The sequence below is a fragment of the Macaca thibetana genome, chromosome 19, assembly GCF_024542745.1.
Source record: "Macaca thibetana thibetana isolate TM-01 chromosome 19, ASM2454274v1, whole genome shotgun sequence".
Classification (NCBI taxonomy): Eukaryota; Metazoa; Chordata; class Mammalia; order Primates; family Cercopithecidae; genus Macaca; species Macaca thibetana.
In genome coordinates this window covers 26,777,929-26,805,811 of record NC_065596.1, presented here as the reverse complement: position 1 = coordinate 26,805,811, position 27,883 = coordinate 26,777,929, and the positions used below count along the sequence as shown (strand labels likewise).

Here is a 27,883-nt window from a genome sequence, read left to right as displayed (position 1 = left end):
TTTTGAACGACCCATATTTTAAACCAATCAGTCATGAACTAGAAGGATCCAGCTAAAGGAACTGAGCGCGGGGATGGGGGAGGAGAGCCCTCTTTAAGAAAGGAAAACAAAGTTTAAAGAAAAAAAAAAATACTGTATGATATGAAAGTTTACTTAGAATATGAAATAATAACAAATTACATATTTAAAAGAGCCAAATACCACAAACATTGCAAAATCCCAAAGGATAACGTAATGTTTTTATTAATTTTCTGCCTGACACAACTGTGTGACGTTTCCTACTTTTTCAGCTGCATGTTTCACAATATCCTTGTCTACAAAGAGAAAAGTAAGTTATCTTTCCTCTAGCGTGGTTGATGGAACTTTTTAACAATTCATTATAATTTAGAACAAGTCTCAGCTTCACAGATCAGTATTGGTGATGTTATCTAAATCTTTTGCAAATCTAAAAAAACTTTTGACCTGGCGCGGTGGCTCACGCCTGTAATCCCAGCACTTTGGGATTTGCCGCGGCAGGTGAATCACGAGGTCAGGAGTTCGAGACCAGCCTGACCAACATGGTGAAACCCTGTCTCTACTAAAAATACAAAAAAATTAGCTGGGTGCAGTGGCGAACGCCTGTAATCCCAGCTACTCAGGAGACTGAGGCAGGAGAATCGCTTGAACTCGGGAGGCGGAGGTTGCAGTAAGCCAAGATCGTGCCACTGCACGCCAGCCTGGGCAACAGAGTGAGATGCCATCTCAAAAAAAAAAAAAGAAAAGAAAAGAAAAAGGAAAACTTTCATAAAGGTTCGTTCATATATTAACTATGTTTTGGAAAATGTCTCCACAGACTAACTTCTGCCTCAATCCTTTCAATTTTTTGTTTGTTGGTTTGTTGGTTTGTTGATTTGTTGGTTTGTTTGTTTAGACAGGGTCTCACTTCATCGCCAGGCTGGAGAGCTGTGGGATGTTCATGGCTTACTGCAGCCTTGAACTCCTGAGCTGAAGTGATCCTCCTGCCTTACCCTCCCAGGTAGCTGGTACTACAGGCACACGCCATCAAGTCTGGCTAATTTTTTTTTAATTTGTTTTTAGTAGAAATGGGGTTTCACTATGTTGCCCAGGTTGGTCTCGAACTCTTGAGCTCAAGCAATCCTCCCACCTCAGCCTCCCAAAATGCTGGGATTACAGGTGTGAGCCACCACGCACGCTTCCTTTCAATTCTTGACACTTCTATTACACAGATGCTTCTGGAATGAGCAGCTAAAAGACACATTTATGCCATTAGTAGGCTGTGGCCTCGCATCTAGTGAGTTAGTACCTTACACAATGGAAGCATTCCGGGAAGCCATTTCTACACCGTGACAACTAATCAGGTGGTTTAAGTACCCAAGAAGTATCTATGACCCACATAAAAATATCCCTCTAAGCCCAATCTTAATGTATTCTCACTTCACCTTCCCCTCAGCTAAATCCCATAAATGCCTGCACTCCAGCGTGAGTGACAGAGCAAGACTCTGTCTCTAAGAAAATAATTAATAAATAAATAACATTTTTTTAAAAAAAGGAACATGGATTAGAATCTCAAGGCTTTCCCTTACCAGCTGTGAGACCTCCCACAAGTCATGCCTCTTCTGGAAACTTCACTTTCTTCATCTGTAAGTGGAGTTCAATTCATTCCTTAACTTATTTCTTCACTCACTTGTCAGGCCATTTATTGGGCACCTGCTATGTTCCAGGCACTTTTCTGGGTGCTGGAGTAGAAACATCTGGTAACAAACAGGAAAAGATCATACCCTAGTGAAAGGAAGGCAAACAATAGCATATAGTAAAGAAATAGGCTGGGTGCGGTGGCTCACGCCTGTAATCCCAACACTTTGGGAGGTCGAGGCAGGCGGATCACCTTATGTCAGGAGTTCAAGACCAGCCTGGCCAACATGGCAAAAACCCCGTCTCTACTAAAAATACAAAACTTAGCTGGGCATGGCAGTGCATGCCTGTAATCCCAGCTACTTGGGAGGCTGAGGCAGGAGAATTGCTTGAACCCGGGAGGCAGAGGTTGCAGTGAGCCGATATCGGGCCACTACACTCCAGACTGGGCCACAGAGCGAGACTCCATCTCAAAAGAAAAAAAAGAAAAAAGAAAAAAAGAAATGTCCAGGTCTGGGGTGATAAGTGCTACAGAGAAAATAAAGCAGAGTGAAGAGGCTGGAACCAGGGGTTGGAGGGGCAGGAAGGTATCTCAGAAAAGCTGACTTAGAGCAGATACCTGACGCAAGTGAATGAGCCACAAATTTTTTTATTCATCTATTTATTTTGGAGACGGAGTCTCACCCTGTCGCCCAGGCTGGAGTGCAGTGGCGCCCTGGCTCCCTGCACCCTCTGCCTCCCAAGGTCAAGCAATTCTCCTGCCTCAGCCTCCCGAGTAGCTGGGATTACAGGTGCCCACCATACGGCCCAGGTAATTTTTTTGTATTTTTAGTAGAGACAGGGTTTCACCATGTTGGCCAGGCTGGTCTTGAACTCCTGACCTCAAGTGGTTTGCCTACCTCGGCCTCCCAAAGTGCTGTGATTACAGGTGTGAGCCACCACACACGGCCTTTTTTTTTTTTTTTTTTTTTTTTTTTTTTTTTTTTTGAGATGGAGTCTTGCTCTGCGGCCCAGACTCAAGGTGCAGTGGCGCAATCTCAGCTTACTGCAACCTAGGCTACTCTCGAACTCCTGAGCTCATGTGATCCACCTGCCTTGGGCTCCCAAAGTGATGGGATTACAGATGTGAGGCACCGCTCCTGGTCAAGCCACCCTTGAGGGTACCAAGATGGCGCGTTCCAAGAAGATGAGACAGTGAGTACAAAGGCCCTGCGGTGGGAGCATGCCTGGTGTTTCTAAGAAACATCAAGGACGTCAATATTGAGTGCATGGAGTGTGATAGAAGATGATGTCTGGGAGGATGCCTGAGACCAGGTTATATAAGGCCTTGTAGGCCCTTGTGAGGCCTTTTGTTTTACTGTGAGTGAGGTGGGAGCCATTGAAGGTATTAGGCAAAGAGGACATAATTTTACTCCTGTCTTTTTTTTTTTTTTTTTGAGACAGGGTCTCACTTTGTCACCCAGGCTGGAGTGCAGTGGCTCCATATCAGCTCACTGAAGCCTCAGCCTCCCTGGTTCAAGCGATCCTCCTGCCTCAACCCCCCAAGTAGAGCGGGATTACAGGCATGTACCACCACACCTGGCTTACTTTTGTATTGTTAGTAGAGACGAGGTTTCGCCATGTTACCCAGGCTGGTCTGGAATGCCTGAGTTCAAGCAATCCACCTGCCTCAGCCTCCCAAAGTACTAGGATTACAGGGGTGAGCCCCACCGCCTGGCCTACTCATGTCTTAAATGATCATGATGGTGGCTGCATTAAGAATAGGCTGTTAGCTACTCGGGAGATTGAGGCAGGTGGATTGTTTGAGAACAGGAGTTCAACACTGCACTCCAGCCTGGGAAAGTGAGTGAGAACCGATCTCTACAATTAAAAATTTAAATTAAAAAAACTTAGGCTGTTAAAATAATTTAGACATGGAAAACAGCCAGTTTCTCAGAAAGTTAAATAGAGTTAACACATGACCCAGCAATTACACTCCTAGGTATATACCTGAGAATTAAAAACTGGTGTTCAAATACTTGTATGTGGATGTTCATAACAGTGTTATTCACAATCGCTAAAAGGCGGAAACAACTCAAATGTCCATAAATCGATGAGCAGATAAGTCCAGGCACGGTGGCACGCCTGTAATCCCAGCACTTTGGGAGGCCGGGGCGGGCTGATCACCTGAGGTCAGAAGTTCGAGACCAGCGTGGCCAACATGGCAAAACCATGTTAGTCTCTACTAAAAATACAAAATTAGCCAGGCGTGGAGGTGCATGCCTGTAATCCCAGCTACTCAGGAGGCTGAGGCAGGAGAATTGCTTGAATCCGGGACGTGGAGGTTGCGGTGAGCCAAGATCGTGCTACTGCACTCCAGCCTGGGTGACAGAGCAAGACTCCATCTCAAAAACAAAAGAAAAAGAGAAAAGAAATAAAGTGCTGATAGATGCTACAACATGGATAAAACCTTGAAAACATGATACTAAGTGAAAGAAGCCAAACACAAAAGGTCACATAGCGTATGATTCCATTTATATGAAGTGTCCAGAAGAGGCAAGTCCACAGAGACAGAAAATAATGTTGTGGTGCCAGGGGCTGGGGGAAGAAGCGAATGGGTAAACACTGCTTAATGGGTGTGAGGTCTCCTTTGGGGGTGATGAAATGTTTTGGAACTAGATGGAGGTGATGATTGCACAACATTATGAATGTACTAAATGCCACTGAATTGCTCACTTTAAAATGGTTAATTTTCCGTTAATGTGAATTTCGCCTCAATAAAAAAAATTTAAGCAACACATTAAAAAAATCGTTAGAATGAGAGGTGATGGTGGCTTCCACGAGGGTGGTGACAGCGGAGGTGGTGAGAAGTGGTTAGAATCTATTCTGAAGGTAGAGCTGACAGAATTTGCTGATGGATTGAGTGTTGGGAGGAAGAGAAAGAGAAGAGTCAAAAATGGTTCTAAGTTTCCTGGAGTGCAATGGCGCGACCTCGGCTCACTGCAACCTCCGCCTCCCGGGTTCAAGCGATTCTCCTGCCTCAGCCTCCAGAGTAGCTGGGATTACAGGCGTCCGCCACCATGCCTGGCTAATTTTTTGCATTTTTAGTAGAGTCAGGGTTTCACCATGTTGGCCAGGCTTGTCTTGAACTCCTGACCTCAGGTGTTCCACCCACCTCAGCCTCCCAAAGTGCTGGAATTACAGGCGTGAGCCACCACGCCCAGCCAACTCTAAGGTTTTTGATCTGAAAAGATGCCAAGATGAGATTTCCACTTATTGAGATTAGATGAATTGCAGGTACGGGGAGACAGGAGGAGAATGTGAATCAGAAATTTGGTTTTGGACATGTTGAGGTACCCAGTAGACTTCCCAGTGGAAATGTTGAGAGTACGGGTGAGTATGAGTCTGAGTTCAGGGATAAGATCCAACCTAGATTGATTGATTTGGGAGTCCATCACCAAAAGAGTGAGTGAAGAGAGAAAGGAGAAGAGAATCAAGAACTGAGCCCTATGGCCGTCCAATGTTTAAAGACTCCAAGGACGGGGAGGACTGCAGAGGAGGAGCCACTGGGCCAGAAGGGAAGTCTTGAGAGTGGAGTGTCCTGGAAGCTAAGGGAGAAAATAAACCAAGGAGGAAGGCATGACTGTCAATGAGGAGGGAGTTCAAGTAATATGAGGACAGGCCACTGGACGACAGGACTGAGCCACATAGGGGTCATTGGTAACATCACCAAGAGCTGATTTGGAGCTGGGCATGGTGGTTTGCACCCACCATTCCAGCTATTTGAGAGGCTGAGGAGGGAGGATCACTTGAACCTAGGAGTTCAAGACCAGCCTGGGAAACATAAGGAGACTCTGTCTCTACAAAACATTTTAAAAACAGCCAGGCGTGGTGGCACATGCCTGTAGTCTCAGCTACTCATGAGGCTGAGACAGGAGGATCAGTTGGCCCCAGGAGTTCAGGACCAGCCTGGGGGAAAAAAAAAACAAAAAACAGCTGATTTGGCAAAGTCACAGATTTGCAAGGAAAAGGAATCAGAGACACAAGATGAGTACAAATACCTCTGATGACTGTGTTGTTTTATTTTATTTTATTATGTTATTTTTTGAGACAGAGTCTCACTTGGTTGCCCAGGCTGGAGTGCAGTGGCACGATCCCAGCTCACTGCAACCTCCACCTCCCGGGTTCAAGCCATCCTCCTGACTCAGCCTCCCGAGTAGCTGGGATTACAGGTGCCAGCCACCACACCCAGCTAATCTTTGTATTTTTAGTAGAGATGGGATTTCACCCATGTTGGCCGGGCTGGTCTTGAACTCCTGGCCTCAAGTGATCTACCAGCCCAGGCAACAATGCAAGATTCCATCTCAAAGAAAAAAAAAGGAGAGAGAAAAGAAAAAGCAAGTTTGTATTAGAAAGTGCTTTGATGCCAATGAGAATGCTCCAGGAGATACCGGGGAATTGATGGTACAGGAGAGAAAGCAGAGGTTTGCTTGACTGATGTCCCTGAGTAGGCGAGAGAGAAGGGGACCAAGTGTACACACATAGAAGTCGGCCTTGGCTGAGAGTGTTTCTGCAGTTAACATGAGAGAGGCAAACAATAGGTCACAGGTAGGTGGGTAGGGGGGAGATGTGTTGAAAGCCTGCGTAAGGGCCGGGTGCAGTGCTCACGCCTGTAATCCCACCACTTTGGGAGGCCGAGGCAGGTGGATCACAAGGTCAGGAAATCAAGACCATCCTGACCAACATGGTTAAACCCCATTTCTAATAAAATAAATAAAATAAAATAAAATAATAAAATAAAAATAAAAAATTAGCCGGGCATGGTGGCGTGCACTTGTAGTATCAGCTACTCAGGAGGCTGAGGCAGGAGAATCGCTTGAAGCCGGGAGGTGGAGGTTGCAGTAAGCCAAGATTGCACCACTGCACTCCAGCCTGGGCGACAGAGTGAGACTCCATCTCAAAACAAAAAACAACAACAACAAAACAAACAAACAACAACAACAACAAAAAAAAAAAAAAAAAAACAAGAAAACCTGAGGAAGTTTCCTAATGACTTCTCTTCTCTCTAGGAACTAGGAACAGGGTCAAGGGTGAGTGTGAGGTTGGAGAAGAGGTGGGCAAGGTTGGAGGAGGGAACCACAGGTAGGAAATAGATTCCCAGGAGGGTGGGAGAGTGAATGGACAGGATTGGGGTTGGCAGGCAGTCCCCAGTCCCCAGGCGAGTAATCGGGAAATTGTGGTGAGCTCAGTCTCACCACTGTATTATGTGTTTTTCTCCAGTCACACTCAGCAGGTGCAGGTGCAGAGTAGGAAAGACCTGGGTGACCACTGTGTGCCCTGCAGAAGTGCTGCTCTTGAGGATTCACATAAAAACCTAGCTGTTGGCCGGGTGTGGTGGCTCATGCCTGTAACCCCAACACTTCGGGAGGATCACTTGAGGTCAGGAGTTTGAGTTCAGCCTGGCCAATATGGCAAAACCCCATCTCTACTAAAAATACAAAAATTAGATGGACATAGTGGTGCATACCTGTAGTCCCAGCTACTTGGGAGGCTGAAGCAGGAGCATTGCTTGAACCCCAGAGGCGGAGGTTGCAGTGAGCCGAGATTGCACCAGTGCACTATAGCCTGGGGGCCAGAGCAAAACACTGTCTCAAAATAAATAAATAAATAAATAAATTTTAAAACCTGTGATGGTTTTAAAATTTGTGATGGTTATGGTTATAAATGCTTTGATGTGGTAAACACAGGGACTCTGGAAAGGAGAGGGACCATGGGTCTTACCCTAACCTTTTACAGATGCGGAAATAACCCCAATGAGGTCCCTTTCAGGTTTTATACACTCTAAAATGATGTTTTTCTCCCAAATGTAACATGCAATTATTATTATGCTTGGAAAATGTCCCAATAGCTCAACCCATTATGAAATTTATGGAGAAGATGCAGTGGTTCATGTCTGTAATTCCAGCACTTTGAGAGGCTGAGGCAGGCAGATCGTTTGAGCCCAGGAGTTCAAGACCAGCCTGGGCAACATAGTGAGACCCTATCTCTACTAAAAATTAAAAATTAAAAAAATTAGCTGGGTGCGGTGGTGTGTGCCTGTAGTCCCAGCTACTCAGGAGGCTGCGGCAAGAGGACGTCTTGAATGGGGGAAACTGAGGCTGCAGTGAGCTATGATTATGCGTGCTGCTGCACTCCAGCCTGGGCAACAGAGCGAGACCTCATCTCGATAAAAGAAATTTGCAGAGGCAATCAGCAAACATTCCCCAAGCCCTTCTGGATTGCCCTGCCTGAGTATCACAGGTGAGATGATACAGAACATTCGTGAAGCCCTGTGTATTTTTCCTGCATAGGTTCATGGAGAGGCAGTGAGATGGTTAATTAGCCTGTCTGCCTGGATTTCAATCCTAGCTCTGCTTCTTGCAGTCAACTTCTTCATGTGTCAGTTTTCTCATCTATAAAATGGGGGTGATGGCAGCAGCAGGGACCTCCCAGAGCTTTTAGAGGAAATAAGTGAGTAAATACATACACAGCTTAGCACAGCACACACCGTGTAGTAAACACATAATAAACGGTGGCTATTATCATTCATTGAATCTTCTTAATAGTTTAGAAGGGATGTACTATTATGATTCCTTTTCTACTGTGTCAGCAATTAAAATATGAAAGTGTTTGGCCCAGGCATGGTGACTCAGGCCTGTAATCCCAGCTCTTTGGATGGCTAAGGCAGGTGCATTGCATGAGCTCAGGAGTTTGAGACCAGCCTGGGCAACATGACGAAACCCCGACTCTACAAAAAATACAAAAATTAGCCGGGTGTGGTGGTGCATGCCTGTGGTCCCACCTACTCAGGAGGCTGAGATGGGAGGATTGCTTGAGACAAGGAGGTTGAAGCTGCTGTGAGCTGATATTGCACCACTGCACTCCAGCCTGGGCAACAGAGCAAGACCCTGTCTCCAAAATACTAATATATATATATATATATATATATATATATATATATATACACACACACATACACACACACACACATATACATATATAATATTGAAGGGTTCATGTTGATAGCCTTATACACACACACACACACGTCAGTTTGTGATAACTCTGGGTAGAGAAGAAGACTGAGGAAACCCAGAGAAGCTAAGCTGATCTACATAAGAAAGTATTAAGGCTGGGTATGGTGGCTCAGGCTCAGGCCAGCACTTTGGGAGGCCGAGGCGTGTGGATCACTTGAGGTCAGGAGATCGAGATCAGCCTGGCTAACCTGGTGAAACCCCGTCTACTAAAAATACAAAAACATTAGCTGAGTATGGTTATCCCAGCTACTTGGGAGGCTGAGGTAGGGGAATCACTTGAACCCAGGAGGCAGAGGTTGCAGTGAGCTGAGATCGCACCACTGCACTCCAGCCAGAGCGACAGAGCGAGACTCCATCTCAAAAAAAAGGAAAAAAAAAAGTATCAAAGCAATACATTCATTCTCTGACATCCAACAGATTGGCAAAAATTAGACAATCTAAGAACACCAAGTTCTGAAGGAACATATGCAAGAATGGATCATTCACCACGGATGGTAGGAGGCCAAATAGGTGCATCCCTTCTGGTGAACAATCCAGCAATACTTTAAGAAATTAAATGTGAGGATGCCTGATGACCCAATTATCACGCTGTCCAACAGGACTGTAAATGAGGTTTGTATGAGGATGTCCATTGAAGTGCAATTTAGGCAGCAAGGAGTTGGAGGGAACTAGATGTCCATCATTAGGGCTGGAGAAGTAGAATATGGAATACACAGTGGAATACTACACAGCAATGTAAAAGAGGGAGAAGCTAACATCAATGTATTGCTCAGTAAATGCCAGATGCTGAATGCTTTAAGATACCAGTTGGGCCGGGCGCAGTGGCTCACGCCTGTAATCCCAGCACTTTGGGAGGCCAAGGTGGGCAGATCACAAGGTCAGGAGTTCGAGGCCAGCCTGGTCAATATGGTGAAACCCCATTTCTACTAAAAATTACAAAAATTAGCTGGGCATGGTGGCGCGTGCCTGTAATCCTAGCTACTTGGGATGCTGAGGCAGGAGAATTGCTTGAACCCAGGAAGCAGAGGTTGCAGTGAGCCAAGATCATGCCACTGCACTCCAGCCTGGGCAACAGAGCAAGACTCCATCTCAGAAAAAAAAAAAAAAAAAAAGATATCAGCTTGCACTTTAGCAAGTCAAGTCAGGAGGATCGCTGGAGCCCAGGACCTTCCAGCATAAGGAGGTACCCTCTACTCAGTTCCTTGTTCCCGCCTTTGCAAAACTCACTGTTCTACTGTTTCCCAGTGGGTTTCAAGACCAAGTAAGTACCAGAGCTTGAAGCTGCAGTGAGCTATGATGGCACCACTGCATTCCAACCTGGGTGACAGAGCCAGATTCCATCTCTAAAAAACAACCCAAAAACCATCTTGCAACAATCCTATGAGAAAGTGACCATTATTTAACAACTTTCATCTTACAAATGGAGAAACTGAGACCCAGAGAGGTTAAGTAACTTGCCCAAGGTCGTTCATCCCATAAGCAGTGAGGATGGAACTTGAACCGGGGCAGCCTCTCCAGAGTCTGCAAGACTCACTCATCTCCAGCTAGAAATAAGCATATCCACCCAGAGGGCTCTCAAAAGAACAAAGAAAGAAAGAGAATGAGGTTTGTAGCTTAACAACGACTCTACAAATTTAAAACACACATACACAAAACTAACTGTAAGGATACACAGGGATCTTGATAAAAGAATAGAAGGATGGGAAGGCCAAAAATTAAGTACACAAGAGTGGGCGCCTGTGGGGGGACAGATGAAGGGGAGAAATTACTAAAATTAAATGTAACCGAAAATGATTGCATAGGATCAGCATAAGTCTACGCACTTGCGGTTCTAAACCAGGGAAGCATCGAGATCGCCAGGGAGGGAGAGGACCATGGGGTGGGGAGGCGTTACAGCTGAGGGTGGGGGACACGTGAGAAAGGGAGGCAGCTGGCGAAGCACTTAAAAAGATAGCCCCTGTAGCCAGGCTGCCAGGGTTCAAAGCCCAGCTCTGTTACAGTTCAACTTGGGTTTTTTGTTTGTTTGCTTGTTTGTTTTGTTTTGTTTTGTTTTTTTAAGACGGAGTCTCACTCTGTCACCTAGGCTGGAGTGCAGTGGCATGATCTTGGCTCACTGCAACCTCCACTTCCTGGCTTCAAGCGATTCTCCTGCCTCAGCTTCCCAGGTAGCTGGGAATACAGGCACGTGCCACCTCGCCCAGTTAATTTTTGTACTTTTTGGTAGAAATGGGGTTTCATCACTTTGGCCAGGCTGGTCTCGAACTCCTGACCTTGTGATCCACCCGCCATAGCCTCCCAAACTGCTGGGATTACAGGCGTGAGCCACCACGGCCGACCCGTTCATACTATTTGTAGTCATAAGAGACACACAGAAAGTGCCTTCTTCTTCTACAACCTAAGCCAAGAAATAGAGCAATGTAGATTGCTCCTCAAGGTTCTTATGGAAATCACCCCCCCACACACACTTTTTTTTGAGACAGGCTCTTGTTTTGTCACCCAAGCTGGAGTGTGAGTGGTACCATTAAGGCTCACTGCAGCCTTGAGTTCCTGGGTTGAAATGATCCTCACACCTCACCCTCCCAAGTAGCTGGGACTACAGGTGCAAGATACTGTGCCAGGCTGAATTTCTTTTTTTTTTTTTTTAAGAGATGGGCTTTCACTGTGTTGCCCAGGCTGGTCTTGAACTCCTGACCTCACAAAATCTTCCTGCCTCGGCCTCCCAAAGTACTTGGATTACAGGCATGAGCCACTGTGCCTGGCCAGAAACCCCCATTTTATTTCTTTTTTTTTTTTTTTTTTTTTTTTTTTTTTTTTTTTTTTTGAGACGGAGTCTCGCTCTGTCGCCGGGGCTGGAGCGCAGTGGCCGGATCTCAGCTCACTGCAAGCTCCGCCTCCCGGGTTTACGCCATTCTCCTGCCTCAGCCTCCTGTGTAGCTGGGACTACAGGCGCCCGCCACCTCGCCCGGCTAGTTTTTTGTATTTTTTTAGTAGAGACGGGGTTTCACCGTGTTCGCCAGGATGGTCTCGATCTCCTGACCTCGTGATCCGCCCGTCTCGGCCTCCCAAAGTGCTGGGATTACAGGCTTGAGCCACCGCGCCCGGCCTTTATTTCTTTTAGATACAGCACAGTGTGTGATCTGACTCACCTTTGAAAAGGATGACTCTGGACCGGGCACAGTGGCTCATGCATGTAATCCCAGCACTTTGGGAGGCCAAGGCGGGTAGATCATTTGAGGTCAGGAGTTTGAGACCAGCCTGGTCAATATAGTGAAATCCCATCTCTACTAAACATACGAAAATTAGCCAGGTGTGGTGGCACATGCCTGTAATCCCAGCTACTCGGGAGGCTGAGGCAAACGAATCGCTTGAACCCAGGAGGCTGAGGCTGCAGTGAGCTGAGATTGAGCCATTGCGCTCTGGCCTTGGTGAGACAGAGAGACTCAGTCTCAAAAAAAGGATAACTCTGGTTGCTCGTGAGAAAGGGTGGGCCGGTGTGGAAGTGGGTGGCTGAGAGAAGAGGCCCCTGGGAGAGTCCAGGTGGGAGCTAATGGACCCCCACTCGGTGGTGCTGCCGGAGGTAGGGAGATGGGGTGAGATTTGGAACTCGAGGTAGAGCAGAAAGGGTTTACTGATGGAGTGGATGTGGGTGTGAGGAAGAAAGGGGTGTCAAGGGCAACTGCAAGGTTTTGGCCTGAGCAACCGGGAGAGTTTGGAATTTCTCCCAGAGGCAGCAGGGACTCATAGGAAGATGTTGAGGCTGGGGCGGGGGGGAGGGGACTCAGTCAGTTGCCAAAATCACCAAGGTGGCAGCCAGGACTGGGAACACAGGCCTGAGAAACAGGAGGCAGGGATAGATCTCTAGCCCTGGCTCAGCCCCCAACTCACTGTGGGCTTCTGGGCAACGTAACGCCCCTCACTGGACTTCAATACTGCCCACTACAGTGAGGCTGTTAGGAAGAGAAAGCCCTCACTCAGATATCCTCAGGATCAGATAAGCACACAATCAACGCACAAGATTAAATCTCTTCTCTTTATCCTCCTCCCCAAAGCCCACCTGTGCACCACTGGGCAAGGTACAGAGGTGCCCTGATCCAGGAACCTTGAGGATAAAATTAGTGACAATGGCAGGCGGCACTTGTGCCAGGGGCTATTCACGCTCAGTGAAATGAAGACCACACAGGAACCCTGTGAGGTGGCAGCTTTATTATCATCCTCATCTGTAAATAGAGAAACAGGTTCTGAAATGACTTGCCCAAAGTCACAGGGGAGAACTGGGACTCCAAGACATCTCCCACCAGCACTGCTGCCTCACATCCTGGTCCAACCACCAGCACCTCTCACCTGGATCGTCCAAGTCACCTCCTATTGGGCTCCTTACTTCTGCCCCTATCCCTGATACCATGTTCTTCATACACAGCCAGGATTCCCCCAATCTTTTTTTTTTTTTTTGAGACAGAGTCTTACTCCGCCTTCCAGGTTCAAATGATTCTCCTGCCTCAGCTTCCCGAGTAGCTGGGATTACAGGCGCCCGCCCCCACACTTGGCTAATATTTGTATTTTTGGTAGAGACAGGATTTCACCATGTTGGCCAGGCTGGTCTCAAACTCCTGACCTCAGATGATCTGCCCGCCTCAGCCTCCCAAAATGCTGGGATTATAAGCATGACCCACCGGTGCCCGGCCTCCCCCACTTTTTTTTTTTTTTTTTTTTTTTTTTTTTTGAGACAGGGTCTCACTCTGTCACCCAGACTGGAGTGCAGTGGTGTGATCTCAGCTCACTGCAGCCTCAACCTCCTGGCTTCAAGGCAACCCTCCCACCCTGACCTCCCGAAGTGTTGGGATTACAGGCATGAACCACTGTGTCCAACCCAGAAGGATCCTGTGTGGTCTTCATTTCACTGAGCGTGAATAGCCTGAGTTTAAGTCTGCTCAAGTTCTTCCTCTGCTCAAAACCCTCCCATGGCTCCCACTTAAATCAGAGTCAAATCTAAGTCTTAAAAAAAAAAAAAAAATTTATTTAGAGTCATGGTCTTACTGTGTCACCGAGGCTGTCGCAATGGTGTGATCTTGGCTCACTACAGCCCTGGCCTCCTGGGCTCAAGCGATCCTCAGCTTCCAGAGTAGCTGGAACTACAGGTATATGCCTCCACATCTGGCTAATTTATTTTAATTTCTTGTAGAGACACAGTCTCACTATGTTGTCCAGGCTGATCTCGAACCCCTGGTCTCAAAGGATCCTCCTGCCTTGGCTTCCCAAAGTGTTGGGATTACAGGCGTGCAAATTAAAGTCTTTACGGTGGTTCTCAAGGCCCCCTGCACAGTTGGCTCCCTGACTAACACTCTAGCCTTATTCCTCCCACTATTTCCCTCCCCTGCTCTCCTCCACCTTCCCTAGGCTCTTTGCTCTTCCTCCAACACACCAGGCATACTCCTGCCTCAGGGCCTTTGCACCTGCTGCTCCCCCTACAGACCCATGCAGCCCACTGCCTCCACCTCCTTCAGGTCTCTGCTCGAATGTCACTCCTCAGTGAGGCCTTCTCTCTCTATGTCAACCCTATTTAAAATTGCAGGCCAGGTGTGGTGGCTCATGCCTATGATTTCAGCACTTTGGGAGGCTGAGGTGGGCAGATTACTTAAGGTCAGGAGTTCGTGACCAACCTGGCCAACATGGTGAAACCCTATCTCTACTAAAAATACAAAAATTAACTGGGCATGATGACGCGGGCCTGTAATCCCAGCTACTTGGGAGGCTGAGGCAGGAGAATCGCTTGAACCCAGGAGGCAGATGTTGCAGTGAGCTGAGATCGCACCACTACACTCCAGCCTGGGCGACAGAGTGAGACTCCATCTAAAAATAAATAAATAAATAAATAGGCCAGGCGCGGTGGCTCATGCCTGTAATCCCAGCACTTTGGGAGGCCAAAGCGGGCGGATCACGAGGTCAGGAGATCGAGACCATCCTGGCTAACACGGTGAAACCCGTCTCTACTAAAAAATTACAAAAAAGGCCGGGCACGGTGGCTCACGCCTGTAATCCCAGCACTCTGGGAGGCCGAGGCGGGCGGATCACGAGGTCAGGAGATCGAGACCATCCTGGCTAGTACAGTGAAACCTCGTCTCTACTAAAAAATACAAAAAATTAGCTGAGCATTGTGGCAGGCACCTGTAGTCCCAGCTACTCGGGAGGCTGAGGCAGCAGAATGACGTCAACCCGGGAGGCGGAGCTTGCAGTGAGCTGAGATTGCGCCACTGTACTCCAGCCTGGGCGACAGAGCAAGACACCATCTCAAAAATAAATAAATAAATAAATAAATAAATAAATAAATAAATAAATAAAATTGCAGCCATCTCCCCTGCCCCCATATCCTATGCCTCCTCCTCCCCTGCTGCATTTTCCCCACAGCACTTACCCTCATCTATCACACTCTATGTATTCCTTTTTTACTTGATTATCTGTCTCCCCGGTACGTGAGCTCATGAGGTCAGGAATCTGTATCTGCTTTGTTCACTGCTGTATCCCCAGCGCCTAGAACAGTGCCCAACACATAGTAGGTGCTCAGTAAATATTTGCCGAGCAGATGAGTGTCTGGGGTTCACGCTCCTCCCCACTATACCTTTTTGTGCAAAGCGCTGAGATAGCTGCTTTCTGCTGTTGGTATATGACCACACCTCTCCATCTCACAGCTCACTGCAGCCTTGAATTCCCAGGCTCAAACAATCTCCATGTCCCCTGCTTCTGCCAGGGGGTAAAGGCAAAGAAGCCCTCCTCCATAGAGTCCATTGTGGCTTCATCCCAGCCCCCATCTAGCCCCCTTTCCTTCATCGCCCCTATGATGGCCGTGTCACTTCCCTGCTTAAAATCCTCCAGGGACTCAAGGATTCCACATTCTAATCTCCACACCAGGGTTTTCTGTACTGTCGGTCACAACTGCTTAGCAGGCTGTGGAATCAACCAGTAGTTTTTTCAATAGCATATAATAAATCAGAGTCAGCCAGGCATAGTGGCTCACACCTGTAATCCCAGCACTTTGGGAGGCTAAGGCGGATGGATCACCTCAGGTCAGGAGTTCCAGACCAGCCTGAACAACACGGTGAAATCCCATCTCTACAAAAATTAGCCGGGTATGATGGCAGGTGCCTGTAATCCCAGCTACTTGGGAGGCTGATGCGGGAGGATTGCTTGAACCCACGAGGTGGAGGTTGCAGTGAGCCGAGATCGCACCATTGCACTCCAGCCTGGGTAACCGAGCAAGACTCTGTCTCAAAAAAAAAAAAAAAAAAAAAAAAAAAAAAAATTCAGAGTCTGTGCACATAGTGTCGACATAATGTAGACTAAGGTGGAGATGAAGCGTGGTTTCATGAAACTTTCATTTCAGTTGTATTAGATTGGTGCAAACATAACTGCGGTTTTTGCCGTTGCTTTTGATGACAAAAATCGCAATGAATTTTGTACCAACCTAATATATGCATTGCATCATGAAGTGTGTTTCTCACTGTGAGTCAACAAAGTTTGCAAAAACCCTGCAGAAAGTTTGCAGTCCTGCCTCTCCTAAATCCTGTGCACTGAGTGGATGGAGGATATTAATAGCAGCTCAGATTTATCTCTTTGCTGAGATCCATGCCAAGTGGTTTTGCCTGCTTTGGCTCATGGACTCCTTGTCATACCCCGAGTATGGTCATGATTCCCATTTGACAGATGGTGAGACTGAGGCTTAGGCTGGAGACAGCCTGTGCCTGAGATCACCAGGCTGGGAAAGCTGAGGTTTGAGCCCCAGTGAGCTTCCCTCCTGAGCCTGCACAGGTAATGCTTGCCCATTTGCCCACTCGCCCAACCTCTCCCGATCTACTCTGCACCTACAAGAGCACTCAGGGGCACCAGCCTGTCCTCAGAGCCCAACAGGTGCATTGATCCTCCTGACACTCCAGCCAGCAGTATCATTTCAACCTCCATTCTGCAGGCTGGAAGACTGAGGCCTTTCATCTCATCCCAGAAAACAAAAGCTAGAAAGCCTTTCCAAGGATGTACCATTCTATCACCCTTCTCCAAACTGCCCTCTTTGAGAGGCAGGAGAGAGAAATGGCTAAAGATGTGTCTTTGACTGCCCAGGCTCAAATCCCATCCCATTCATTCTTCTCCTTCTTTTTTTTTTTTTTTTTTTTTTTTTTTTTTTTTTGAGGCAGAGTGTCTCTCTGTCACCTAGGCTGGAGTGCGGTGACACGATCTCAGCTCACTGCAACCTCTGCCTCCTGGGTTCAAGTGATTCCTGTGCCTCAACCTCCCAAGTAGCTGGAATTACAGGTGTGCACAGCCACTCCTGGCTAATTTTTGAATTTTTTAGTACATGTGGGGTTTCACCATGTTGTCCAGGCTGGTCCTGAACTCCTGGACTCAAGTGATCTTCCCATCTCGCCCTCCCAAAGTGCTGGGATTACAGGTGTGAGCCACTGCGCCCGGCCCAAATCCCATCCTTCTAAACTGTGTAGCTATGTGACACCAGGCAAGCTCTCTGGGTCTCAGTTTCCTTTTCTGCAAGATGGGTATAAGAATAGTAGTCTACCTATAAGACTGTGTTTAAGACTGAAATACGTTAGAATACATGCAAAGTTCTTAGGACAGTTGCCATACCGCTTGGCTGGGGAATCTTCCCAGCAGCCCTGTGTAGTTGGACTATTTACCCCCGAGACTTGTCATAGAGAGGAGAAGGCCCTTGCCTGAGTTCACATGGCTAAGAAGTGGGAAAGCCAGAATCTGGATGTAGATCTGCCTGGACTTTTAACCACCAAATCATAACAGTTATTTAAAGGGGATATTGACCAGACACGGTGGCTCACGCCTGTAATCCTGACACTTTGGGAGGCCGAGGCGGGCAGATCACCCGAGATCAAGAGTTCAAGACCCACCTGGCCAACGTGGTGAAAACTCGTCTCTACTAAAAGTACCAAAAAATAAAAATAAATAAAAAATAAAAATAAAGGGGATATTAACAGCAGCAGCAACATTTTCCAAATTAAAGAATGCGAGACTCAGAGAGGGTAAGGGCATGGCCAAGTCACACGGCATGTAAGTGGCAGAGCCAGAATGCACACCCAGGCTTGTGCAGGCCGACCTTCACTCCAGCAAGCCTCTCCATATAGCTCTGCCAGGATGGAAGGAACAGGCAGGTTTGGGGATGCCCCTGTCCCAGCTTGGTCTGGCTCTCTGGTATCCCTGACTCTGGCCCCTGCCCAGACTAGGGTGACTGCTCCCCTGAAAGCTCTGGGGTAGGGGCACAGGGGAGGCATGGATGATGGTAAAGGGTGCAGCAGCTCCCTCTGCCAGCCTCTGATTGGGGCCCTGCAGTCCCCCAGGATTTGGTGCTTGGAAAGCTGACGTTGGGTTGCTATGGTGATGGGTTTGGGGTGGTTGCCATGGAAGCAGAACTAGCCTGGGTTTAAAAATATCTAGCAGGAGGTTTGTGTTTGTGTGTGAGTGTGAGTGCGTGACCGACCGTGCTGTTGTGTGTGTCCAAATGGGAGGGCTCGATGGGGGGAGCGCAGGGTTGGGGCTGCAGGCATGACTCGGGGGTGGGGGCTGAGTGGCACACAGCTTTCCATGTGTGTTGTGCGTGTCACTGAGTGACCCGTGAAGTCCAGTTATTGTGTGTGTTAGCCTGTGTGGGCTGTGTATCTAAATGTGTGTGTTTACCCGATGTGTGTGCAAGGAATGACTGAGTCTGTTCGTCAGTCTATACATCACATGTCGCTCATATGTCTTATGTAACATAGGCCATGGATGTCCTGTGGCTTTGATCATGGATTTGTAACTTTTCCGAGTGTGCGGGGCCAAGTGTGGAACTGTCGTGGCTCTGAATATGTGCACCTGGGACATACCTCCATATTAGATATGTGTGTGTCTATTTGTGTATGAGAGCCTGTGTTGTGGCTTTGCGTCTGCATGATTGAATGTGCATTACAGATGAGTGTGTATGTGTGTGTGTGTGTGCCTATCCCCTGTGAGTGTTTCTGTGTGAGACTGTGTTGAAACTGTGCACCTGTGCACCTGCAACAGGGCCAGTGTGACTCTGTGTGTGTCACACAAAGGGGAAAACTTCACAGCTAACTTCATGGATGTTGGGATACGTACCTGTGTGGTGTGAGGCTATTTGACTCAAAGGGTCTAAGGTGTGGAACTCAGCCTGACCCCCGTATCTCTCTGCATCCCTCTTGCCTCTTTCCTGTCTCCATGGCAACCAGCTCCTCAGCTCCCTCCAGGAAGATGGAGGGGGAGGATCCAGACTGCACTGGACCACAGCCCCCTCCCATCCCCCTTGGCTCTGGGGACAATGGGGGGGAGGGGACAGATGGGTAGCCACCCCATCCACCCCAGGCCATCTGCTACCCCCCCATCCTGGGGACCTGAGAGCATGGCAAGGGAGGAGCAGGGGGCATGTTGGAGCCGATCCCCCTGCCGCAGATTCCACAGTAGCCACAATTACCCACATCCAGACCCCCTCTAAGCCTAATCTTGCCTCTGACCAACGCAGGAAGGAAAGATTCCTTGGAGATTAAGAGTCCAGGGAGAAGGAAATTCTGGTATCAAGGAACACAGAATAACAGCAATAATTCCAAAGAAAGGCCCCCTAGTTCCAATGATTTTGGGCTCTGAAATTGGACTTGTCCTGCGTTCACATCCCAGTTTCTCTCTCTCAAGCTGTGTGCCCTTGGACAAGCCACCCTCGATGTTCCCAGGCCTCCACTTTGTCATCTGAAAACCAATTTTTCTTAATGACATGAGTAGTAATACTGTACAAGGGCCAAGGCTGTTTTGTTCCCTGTTGTATCTGCAGCATCAAAGACAGTGCCTGGCACTTAGTAGGTAGGCTCTAAGTACTGTTGTTTGAATGGAAAGCCAGTTGTGCCCCAGGGCGGGTGCTCAGGCTGCAACTCCTGCTCAGTGAATTCAATCCCTTGAGGCCTTTCAGCATCACGGTGCTGATTCTTCAAAGGATGGATGAAAGAGTTGAAGGAGAATTTCCCAGCTGAAAGGATTGAAAAAGAGTGAAGTGAAATTTCTTTCTCTTTCTTTTTTCTATTATTATTATTATCATCATCATCATCATTATTATTATTTTGAGACGTCTTGCTCTGTCTCCCAGGCTTGATCATGGCTGACTGCAGCCTCAAACTCCTGTGCTCAAGCGATCCTCCCACCTCAGACTCCAGGATACCTGGGACTACAAGCATGTGCTACCACGCCTGGCTAATAATAAAAAAAAAAAAAAAAAAAAAATTTTTTTTTTGTAAAGATGGGGCCTCACTATATTGTTGCCCAGCTGGTCTCAAACTCCTGGGCTCAAGTGACTCTTCCGCCCCGGCCTCCCAAAGTACTGGGATGACAGGCATGAACCACCGCGCCCAGCCGAAATTTCTTGTCTTGACCAAGTGAAGTCGAAGTATGCTCCTAAGGCTGTTTCCTCATCTGTAAAATAGGGATAATAAGTGTAACTCACAGAGCTGGTCGCTCTGGGGATTAAATGCGATAACGTCTGTGACGTGCTTGCTTGGAACCGGACCTGGCACACAGTAAGTGCTCAATAAACGTTCATTCAAGGTGAGGAGTGGGGAGGCTTGGAGGAGCCCGGGGTCCTCCCGGCAGCCTGGGGGACTCGGGTCCAGCTCTCTGCCGCCGGGAGGGGCGTGGCCAACCCAGAGGGACGTGGTCCAGGCTTCAAGGCTGGACCAATGGGGGCGCCGAAGGGCGTGGCCCTACCCGGCATGGGCGTGACCTCGTGGGGTGGGAGGGGCCAGGCGCTGTGGGAGCCTCCGGGAAGAAGATGCTCGGGCCAGCAGCCACCGCCAGCCCCGTCGCCGCCGCCGCCCGCGCCCGCCGCCCCCCGGGTCCCCACTAGCGGCCGCCTCCGCCTCCCACCTCCGGCCACGCTCCTCCGGCCCCCCGCCCCGAGCAGGGTCTGGGGGGCTCGGCCCTCTTGCCCCAGGGAGCCAAGAGGGGGGGGTCTTGTCCCCCCAGTGGCGCGTCCAGTCCCCAGCCTCTGTGGTCCCAGGAGAGACCCCACTCCTCAGTTCTTTCCCGGCTCTGTCGGAGACCCCCCCTCGGCCCTGCCATTCTACTCACAGCCGCTCTCCAGGCTCTGTCAGCCCCCCGAGAACCGGCTCCCCCCTACCCCCGCCTTCCCTCTCCGGGGTTCCCCCTCCCCCACCCCTCCACCGCCCCCTCCCCCTCCCACGTCCCCTCCCCTCCCCCTCCCCCGCCCCCCGCCCCCTGCCCCCCCCACCATGAGGATGATGGCCGCCGGCGCGGTGCACGGCCTCTTCACGGCCTCCGCGGCCCCGCAGCCGCCGCCGCCCCCGCCGCCGCCGCCGCCGCAACCCCAGCCTCCCCAGCAGCCGTCGCCGCCGCCACAGCAGCCGCCGCCGCCGCCGCCGCAGCCGCCGCAGCAGCAGCAGCCGCCGCCCCAGGCCCCCCCCATGGAGCCCGAGGCCCCGGATTCCCGCAAGAGGCCCCTCGAAACGCCCCCCGAGGTGGTCTGCACCAAGCGCAGCAACACGGGAGGTGAGAAAGGGCTGCGGCTCCGGGCGGGGGAGCGGGCAGGGGGCCTCGCCTTTCTCCATCCTTTCCCCCCCTCCCGTGGCAGGTGCAAGGGCTCTGGGGAGGGGAGAGACACCCCTCCCCGAGGTGGGGGACAGAGCGGAGAGTTGAGGAGGGGGCTGGACCCCCTCCTCCTCTCGCCGAGGCCCGGGGCTGGGAGCTTTGTCTGCGAGGAGAGGGATTGGGGGGAGGGCGTGATAAGTGTCCTTGGGGGGCGCAGAGGATGGGGGGCGTGAGAGCCTCAGGGCAGATGTCTTGTGTGTCCTTGAGGGGTGTGTGATGTGACCCTTTCGGGGCAGGGGTGTTCCCCGGGCTCGCGTGTCCTGGCTGGGGGAGGGGAAGGAGTAGAGGCCTGTGGACCGGGAGCTTCCCAGCCTCCCTCCCTGGGGATGTCCTGAACAAGGGTTGTCCCAGAGGAAGGCTTGTGTGGCCCTGGCGGGATCGTGCGTGGGAACAGGCTGGGTGGGTGTGTGGGGTGAAATGGAGGAAAGGGTGGGTGTGTAAAGCTAGGTGGGAGAATGTGAGACTAGGACAGGTATGTATGTGTGTGCGTGTGTGTATGTGTGCCCTCTACGGCCTGGATGTGTGACATTAGGGATCAGGAATATGACAGCATAGAGGGGGTGTATGAGAAAGGGGACAGGGGTCGGGCTCCATATTTGAGACCCTCCAGCGGGTGCGTGTGACAAGGAAAGGTGTGTGCTTGTCACCCCCGAGAGGGCTGTGGCAGAGTGTGACACATGAGAGGGTGTGTGTGACAAGCAAGGGGGTGTGTGGGGGACGCCGAATGGGCTGGTCCTGGGCGTGAGCCAGAAGAGGCCGTGTAGATCAGAGGAAAGGGGTCCAGTGTGTGTGACACAGGCGTGGCTGGGGTGGGGTGGGACTCAGAGAAGCTGGTGAGGGGATGTGACAAGGAAAGGGTGTGGGTGTGACTCCAGAGAGGCTGTGGCTGGGTGTGACACATGGAGGTGTGCAACAGTGACATCAGAGGGGGTGTGTGCAACAGGGAAGGTGGGTGTATGACGAGGGAAAGACTGGGGCTTGTGGGTGAAACGCACGAGGGTGTGTAAAAAGGAGAAGGAAGGATGGGTCCCCATGTGACAGGGCACGTGTGCGTATGACACCCAGCTGTGTGTATGGGTGTAACAAGGAGAGGTGTGTGTGTGAAATGGCTGACTGTGTGACACCAGAGATATGGGGATGATTCTGCGTGTGTTTGACAAGGGAGAGTGTGTGTGTGTGTCCTTGTGTATTGGAGATTGCTGAATGTTTGACACCATGGAAGGCGGTGTGAGGGAAGAGAGGGGCTCTCCCTGGGTGTGTGACCCAAGGAGGTGTGCGTATCCGAGAAGAAAAGCCCAGCTGGGAGCTCTAGGTGCATGCCCTGCTGTGGAGGGCTCAGGGAAGAGGTGGGATTTCTTGGGGTCCTCAGAGCCCAGTCCCCTAGCTCCCTGGTAGGAGGGAGACCCCAGAGAGGACAAGCCCCTCCCCGCGGTCACCTTGCCAAAATCTCCACTTCCTCTGGTCTTTTCCTCCGGATGGGAGAGGGATGGCTTCAGGCAGAGTGCACCCTTTCCTCTCCGTCAGGCCTGGCAGTGGGTGGGGTGGGGGCCTCCCACCTCCTCCCTGCAGATGAATACGAGCCAACTTTCTTCCTCCCATCCTAGCCCTCCCCGACCTCCACCCAGGTGGGACAGGAATCAGGGACCCCCTGGATGCCCATGAGGGTGTCCAGCAGAAATTGGAGGAAAGGGAAGTTGGGGGAGGGGATGGGAGGGAGTTTCCTGTCCTTCCTGCTCCCCCACCCCCAGCACACACATGAATATGTCCCTGACTTCCTTCCCTCCTTCCTGCCCCACTGCTGTTCCCGGTCCTGGAGAGATCAGGGACCCAGGAGGTCCCTGAGCCCAGTCAGACCGTCTAGCCCTCCACCCACTAACCTCTAGAGGTTAGGGGGTTCCCACCTTTCTCTTAAAGGGACTGAGATGCTTAGAATCTGATCACTTCACAGCACAATTTAACACTGATGCCACTGCTGCTAATAACAGTCACATCTGCCTACGTGGCACCTACTACTCTGAGATATGGGTTAATATCTCAATACAACCCCTGGGAGAGATGATTTGAGCATCTTTTTACAGATGAGGAAAACTGAGGCTCGGCAAAGTGAAACCGCTTGCCCAAGGTCACATGGTGTCTAAGTGATGGAGCTAGAATTTACCCAACCCTGGGCTGCCTAGTTCCGGAGCTCCTGGACAAAACCACTGTGCTATCCTGCCTCCCTCCACAGCGGGGAAATTAGGATGAGCCTTTAGGGACCATCTCCTCCAGACCGTCTCCCACCCCACTTCTGTTTACCCATGGGGAAACTGAGGCCGGGAGATGCAGAGGGACAGGCCTCCATTGACAGAAACACTCAGGGGCAGGGCTGGGCAAGGGTCCAGGACTTTGACCCCAAAATTGAGGGCTTCTTTCAATAATATACATTCATAGCTGGGGGATGCTGTCTCAACCCATCCCCTTTTCTGAGCCTCAGTGTCCTCATCTGCCATATAGGCACATAAAAATGATCATAAGGAGCCGGGCACAGTAGGTCACGCCTGTAATCTCAGCACTTTGATAGGCTAAGGCGGGTGGATCATTTGAGGTCAGGAGTTCGAGAACAGCTTGGCCAACATGGTGAGACCCTGTCTCTGCTAAAAATACAAAAATTACCGGGGCATGGTGGTGGGCACCTGTAGTCCCAGCTACTAAGGAGGCTGAGGCAGGAGAATTGCTGGGACCCGGGAGGTAGAGGTTTCAGTGAGCCGAGATCACGCCACCACACTCCAGTGTGGGCAACAGAGCGAAACTCCATCTCAAAAAAAAAAAAAAAGTGACCGCAAGGATAATACTAACAATAGCTACCTATATTATTGTTTAATGCCTTACGTGCAATTTCTTGTCATTCTCCCAACATGCTATGATGGAATAATAATAATCAGTTATAATAATGGCTAGACTTATGATACTACAGTATGCCAGGAACTGTCATGGGAAGTGCTTGACATTGATCAATTCCTTAATCCTTACAACAATTCTATGATGTTAACCCATGTTACGGATGAACAACTGAGGCACAGAGAGGTTAAGTCACTTGCCCAACGTCACTCAGCTGATAAGCAGCAGAACCATGATGTGAACTCAGGCGGCTGGCTCCATTGTGTGGGGAGACACTAGAATGGACCTTATTTTTGGATGGGGAAACTGAGGCTCAGAGGAGTGAGGGCTTTTCCTGGATGTCCCAGAAAGCAGTACCCTACTGGACAGATGAGATTCTTGCCCCTCCTGCCCGCCTCTGGGAGCAGATGGGAGAAATGGAGGAGATGGTGGCGGTTCACACTCGCTTCTGGGCACTGCGAGTGGCTGGCAGGTGCTGCTGGGAGGAAAACAAGACACTAAGGGCAGGAAGACTTGGGTGAAGAGGTTGGACGGAAACTCTAGTCAGGGACTCTTTGCAGAAATAAATGACCCCAGTCTGGCAACGGTGGCCCCCCTTGATACAGATCGTAATTCTTAAGCTGCAATAATAATGGACCCCCGTACTCCTGACTATATTCCCACCTCTGTCAACCCCCCAAAAATAAAAACCCATATACAGACACATATACATATCTCACACCCTCAACATAGCTTACACCAGCCAGATCTTGCTCCTAACGTCCCTCTTTTTTTCTTTTCTTTTCTTTTTTTTTTTTCTGAGACGGTCTCACTCTGCCACCCAGGCTTGGAGTGTAGTGGTGCAATCATGGCTCAATGCAACCTTGACCTCTCAGGATCAGGTGATGATCCCATCTCAGCTTCCCCAGTAGCTGGAACTACAGGTGTGCACCACCACACCTGACTAATTCTTTGAATTTTTTTGTAGAGACAGGTCTTGCTATGTTGCCCAGGCTGGTCTCAAATTCTTTTTTTTTTTTTTTTTTTGAGGCGGAGTCTCGCTCTGTCGCCCAGGCTGGAGTGCAGTGGCGCGATCTCGGCTCACTGCAAGCTCCGCCTCCCGGGTTCCCGCCATTCTCCTGCCTCAGCCTCCCGAGTAGCTGGGACTACAGGCGCCGCCACCACGCCCGGCTAATTTTTTTGTATTTTTAGTGGAGATGGGGTTTCATTGTGTTAGCCAGGATGGTCTCGATCTCCTGACCTCGTGATCCGCCCGTCTCGGCCTCCCAAAGTGCTGGGATTACAAGCTTGAGCCACCGCGCCCGGCCAGCCTCAAATTCTTGATCTCAGGCGATCCACCCGCTTCATCCTCTCAAGGTGCTGGGATTACAGGTGTGAGCCACTATTCCCAGCCATATCCCTCATTCTTTGTTTTTGTTGTTGTTGTTTATTTTGTTTTGTTTTGTTCTGTTTTTTGAGACAGAGTCTCACTGTATTGCCCAGGCTGCAGTGCAGTGGCGCCATCTCGGCTTACTGCAACCTTCACCTCCCGAGTTCAAGCAATTCTCGTACCTCAGCCTCCCGAGTGGTTGGGATTACAGGCATGCGCCACCATGCCTGGCTAATTTTTGTATTTTTAGTAGAGATGGGGTTTCATCATGTTGACCAGGCTGATCTCGAACCCCTGACCTCAGGTGATCCACCCACCTCGGCCTCCCAAAGTGCTGGGATTACAAGCATGAGCCAGCATGCCTGGCCACATTCTTTATCATGAAGTCAACATCACCAGGGTTAAGAGCCCCTCCTAGAATGAGATCTTTCAGGATTCATGTCTTGCCACCGTCATGTGCTTGGTGTGGAATCCTCGGGCGAGTTATTTCACCGCTCTGGGCCTCAGCCTGCTTGTCTGAAACATGGAGGCAGGAAGATCTACCTCTCCGGGTTGTGTGCGTTAGATGAGATTACGTATGTGAAATACGTAGCGTAAGTGCTCAGTAAACAGTCGCTATCATCATCATCATTATTATTATTATATAAGTGCCACTGAGAATGTCATTTTCCCTTTTCACCATCCAATGGTGATTCACTCCAAGAAAACTGTGGCCCATCTGCCTTTCTCTCACTCAGAGACAGTCACAACTCAAGGCAGCATCACACCTTTCAGCATCTCATCCCTACATAAGCACACTCTAGTTGTATTGCATTTCACACCAAATAGGCAACACCGCCATTCACAAAAACACATCACATGTCTGAAGTCTCGCGCCTCCTTGGCGTACTGCTCCCACCCCACACCCTCACCATCCTCTGCCAGCAGCATCCCCACAGGCTCCTGATGATGATACCGATGTCAAACCCCAGCCTCCCTCATAGAACATGCCAGCTCTCCCATCCCCAGCCCCCATACAAAACCATGAAGTGCTATGAGGACAACACCTAACATTGATGTTGCATCCAGACTAACACCAAAAACAACACCTCGACAACCCACAGCCCTTCAGCTTTACTTTTGTCATTCATGACCCCCAAGATCAAAGCCACTTTAGAGGGTGAACTCTCTGACACTAAAATAGGCCACTCTTACTACAACACCCTAAATCTCTTGGGTGGGCAATGGTTATTTATGGAAGGGGAAGGGAGTATTGGCTGATTTTTTTTTTTTCTTTTTTGAGATGGAGTCTTGCTGTGTGACCCAGGCTGGAGGGCAGTGGCACAATCTCGGCTCGTTGCAACCTCCTCCTCCCAGGTTCAAGCGATTCTCCTGCCTCAGCCTCCCAAGTAGCTGGGATTACAGATATGCCACCACCATGCCTGGCTAACTTTTGTATTTTTAGTAGACAGGGTTTCACCTTGTCGGCCAGGCTGGTCTCAGACTCCTGACCTCAAGTGATCTGCCCACCTCAGCCTGCCAAAGCACTGGGATTTTTCAAAGCCGTCAGAAGCATCCCTGAGGGGGTGGGTACAGAAGGGGCAAGAGCAGAGACTCAGTGACTAGAAGGGGAAAGATGGCACCTTTCCAAGGTGGAAATGTTTGAAATTGCAGCAGGAAATTAATCAGGAGACCTGAACTTGCTATCTTCGGTTCTTCAGACTCTGACATTGGGTAGAGGGAGCTGCCTGGACCCAAGCGAAGAGTGAAGAGTGGGATGGGAATGGGTGGGTGCGGAGTTCTGGTATGTAGATTCTGCCTCATTAGAAGGGAGAACTTTCTCACAAGCAGTGCCTTGGTTGTTCAAACAGGGTGGGCGTGCGTGATGGCTGAGGGCTCTGAGTTCAGCTGAGGTCACGTGTCTGCCCTTGCTGCAAGGAAGGCTGATCAATAGAGACCTGGTTTCTTTCTGGGGAGGTAGGACTCACATGGTAGGAAACTCCCCCAAACAGAAAAGATGTGCAGAAAATTCTGGGAAGGACTGGCACGAACTGATGCTCACAATGGGGGACTCCTGGGAATTCAAGTTCTGAGTCTCTGCAGGGGAGGTCTTAGCCAATCACTGTCCATAGGAGACTCACTTGAAGAGGGGTCTCCAGGAGTCAGATTTGCACTAGTTTAATACAACAAGATTATTTAAGGTGGTCCATGGACAAACTTTTTTTTTAATTTTTGAACATCGTATGTTTATATTAATGTACGTTAGGGAGAACAAAACATAACCAGCCCTTCAAGCTCCAATTATTAGCAATGATTTTTAAAT

At 49.8% G+C, this 27,883-nt stretch overlaps 3 protein-coding genes across 3 annotated transcripts in view; all 3 read left to right on the top strand.

Moving 5' to 3' along the window:
- Positions 1–27,883, top strand: part of SYMPK (symplekin scaffold protein) — a 278,017-nt gene that overhangs the window by 83,388 nt on the left and 166,746 nt on the right. The gene's annotated exons all lie outside the window — the stretch shown is intronic.
- The window catches only part of CCDC8 (coiled-coil domain containing 8), a 323,648-nt gene that overhangs the window by 291,277 nt on the left and 4,488 nt on the right, over positions 1–27,883 (top strand). The gene's annotated exons all lie outside the window — the stretch shown is intronic.
- Positions 20,463–27,883, top strand: part of NOVA2 (NOVA alternative splicing regulator 2) — a 41,929-nt gene continuing 34,508 nt past the window's right edge. Inside the window, exon 1 of the mRNA XM_050772196.1 lies at positions 20,463–21,236. Coding sequence (XP_050628153.1) covers positions 20,960–21,236 — 277 coding nt within the window. The 5' untranslated portion in view covers positions 20,463–20,959. The remainder of the gene's footprint in view (positions 21,237–27,883) is intronic.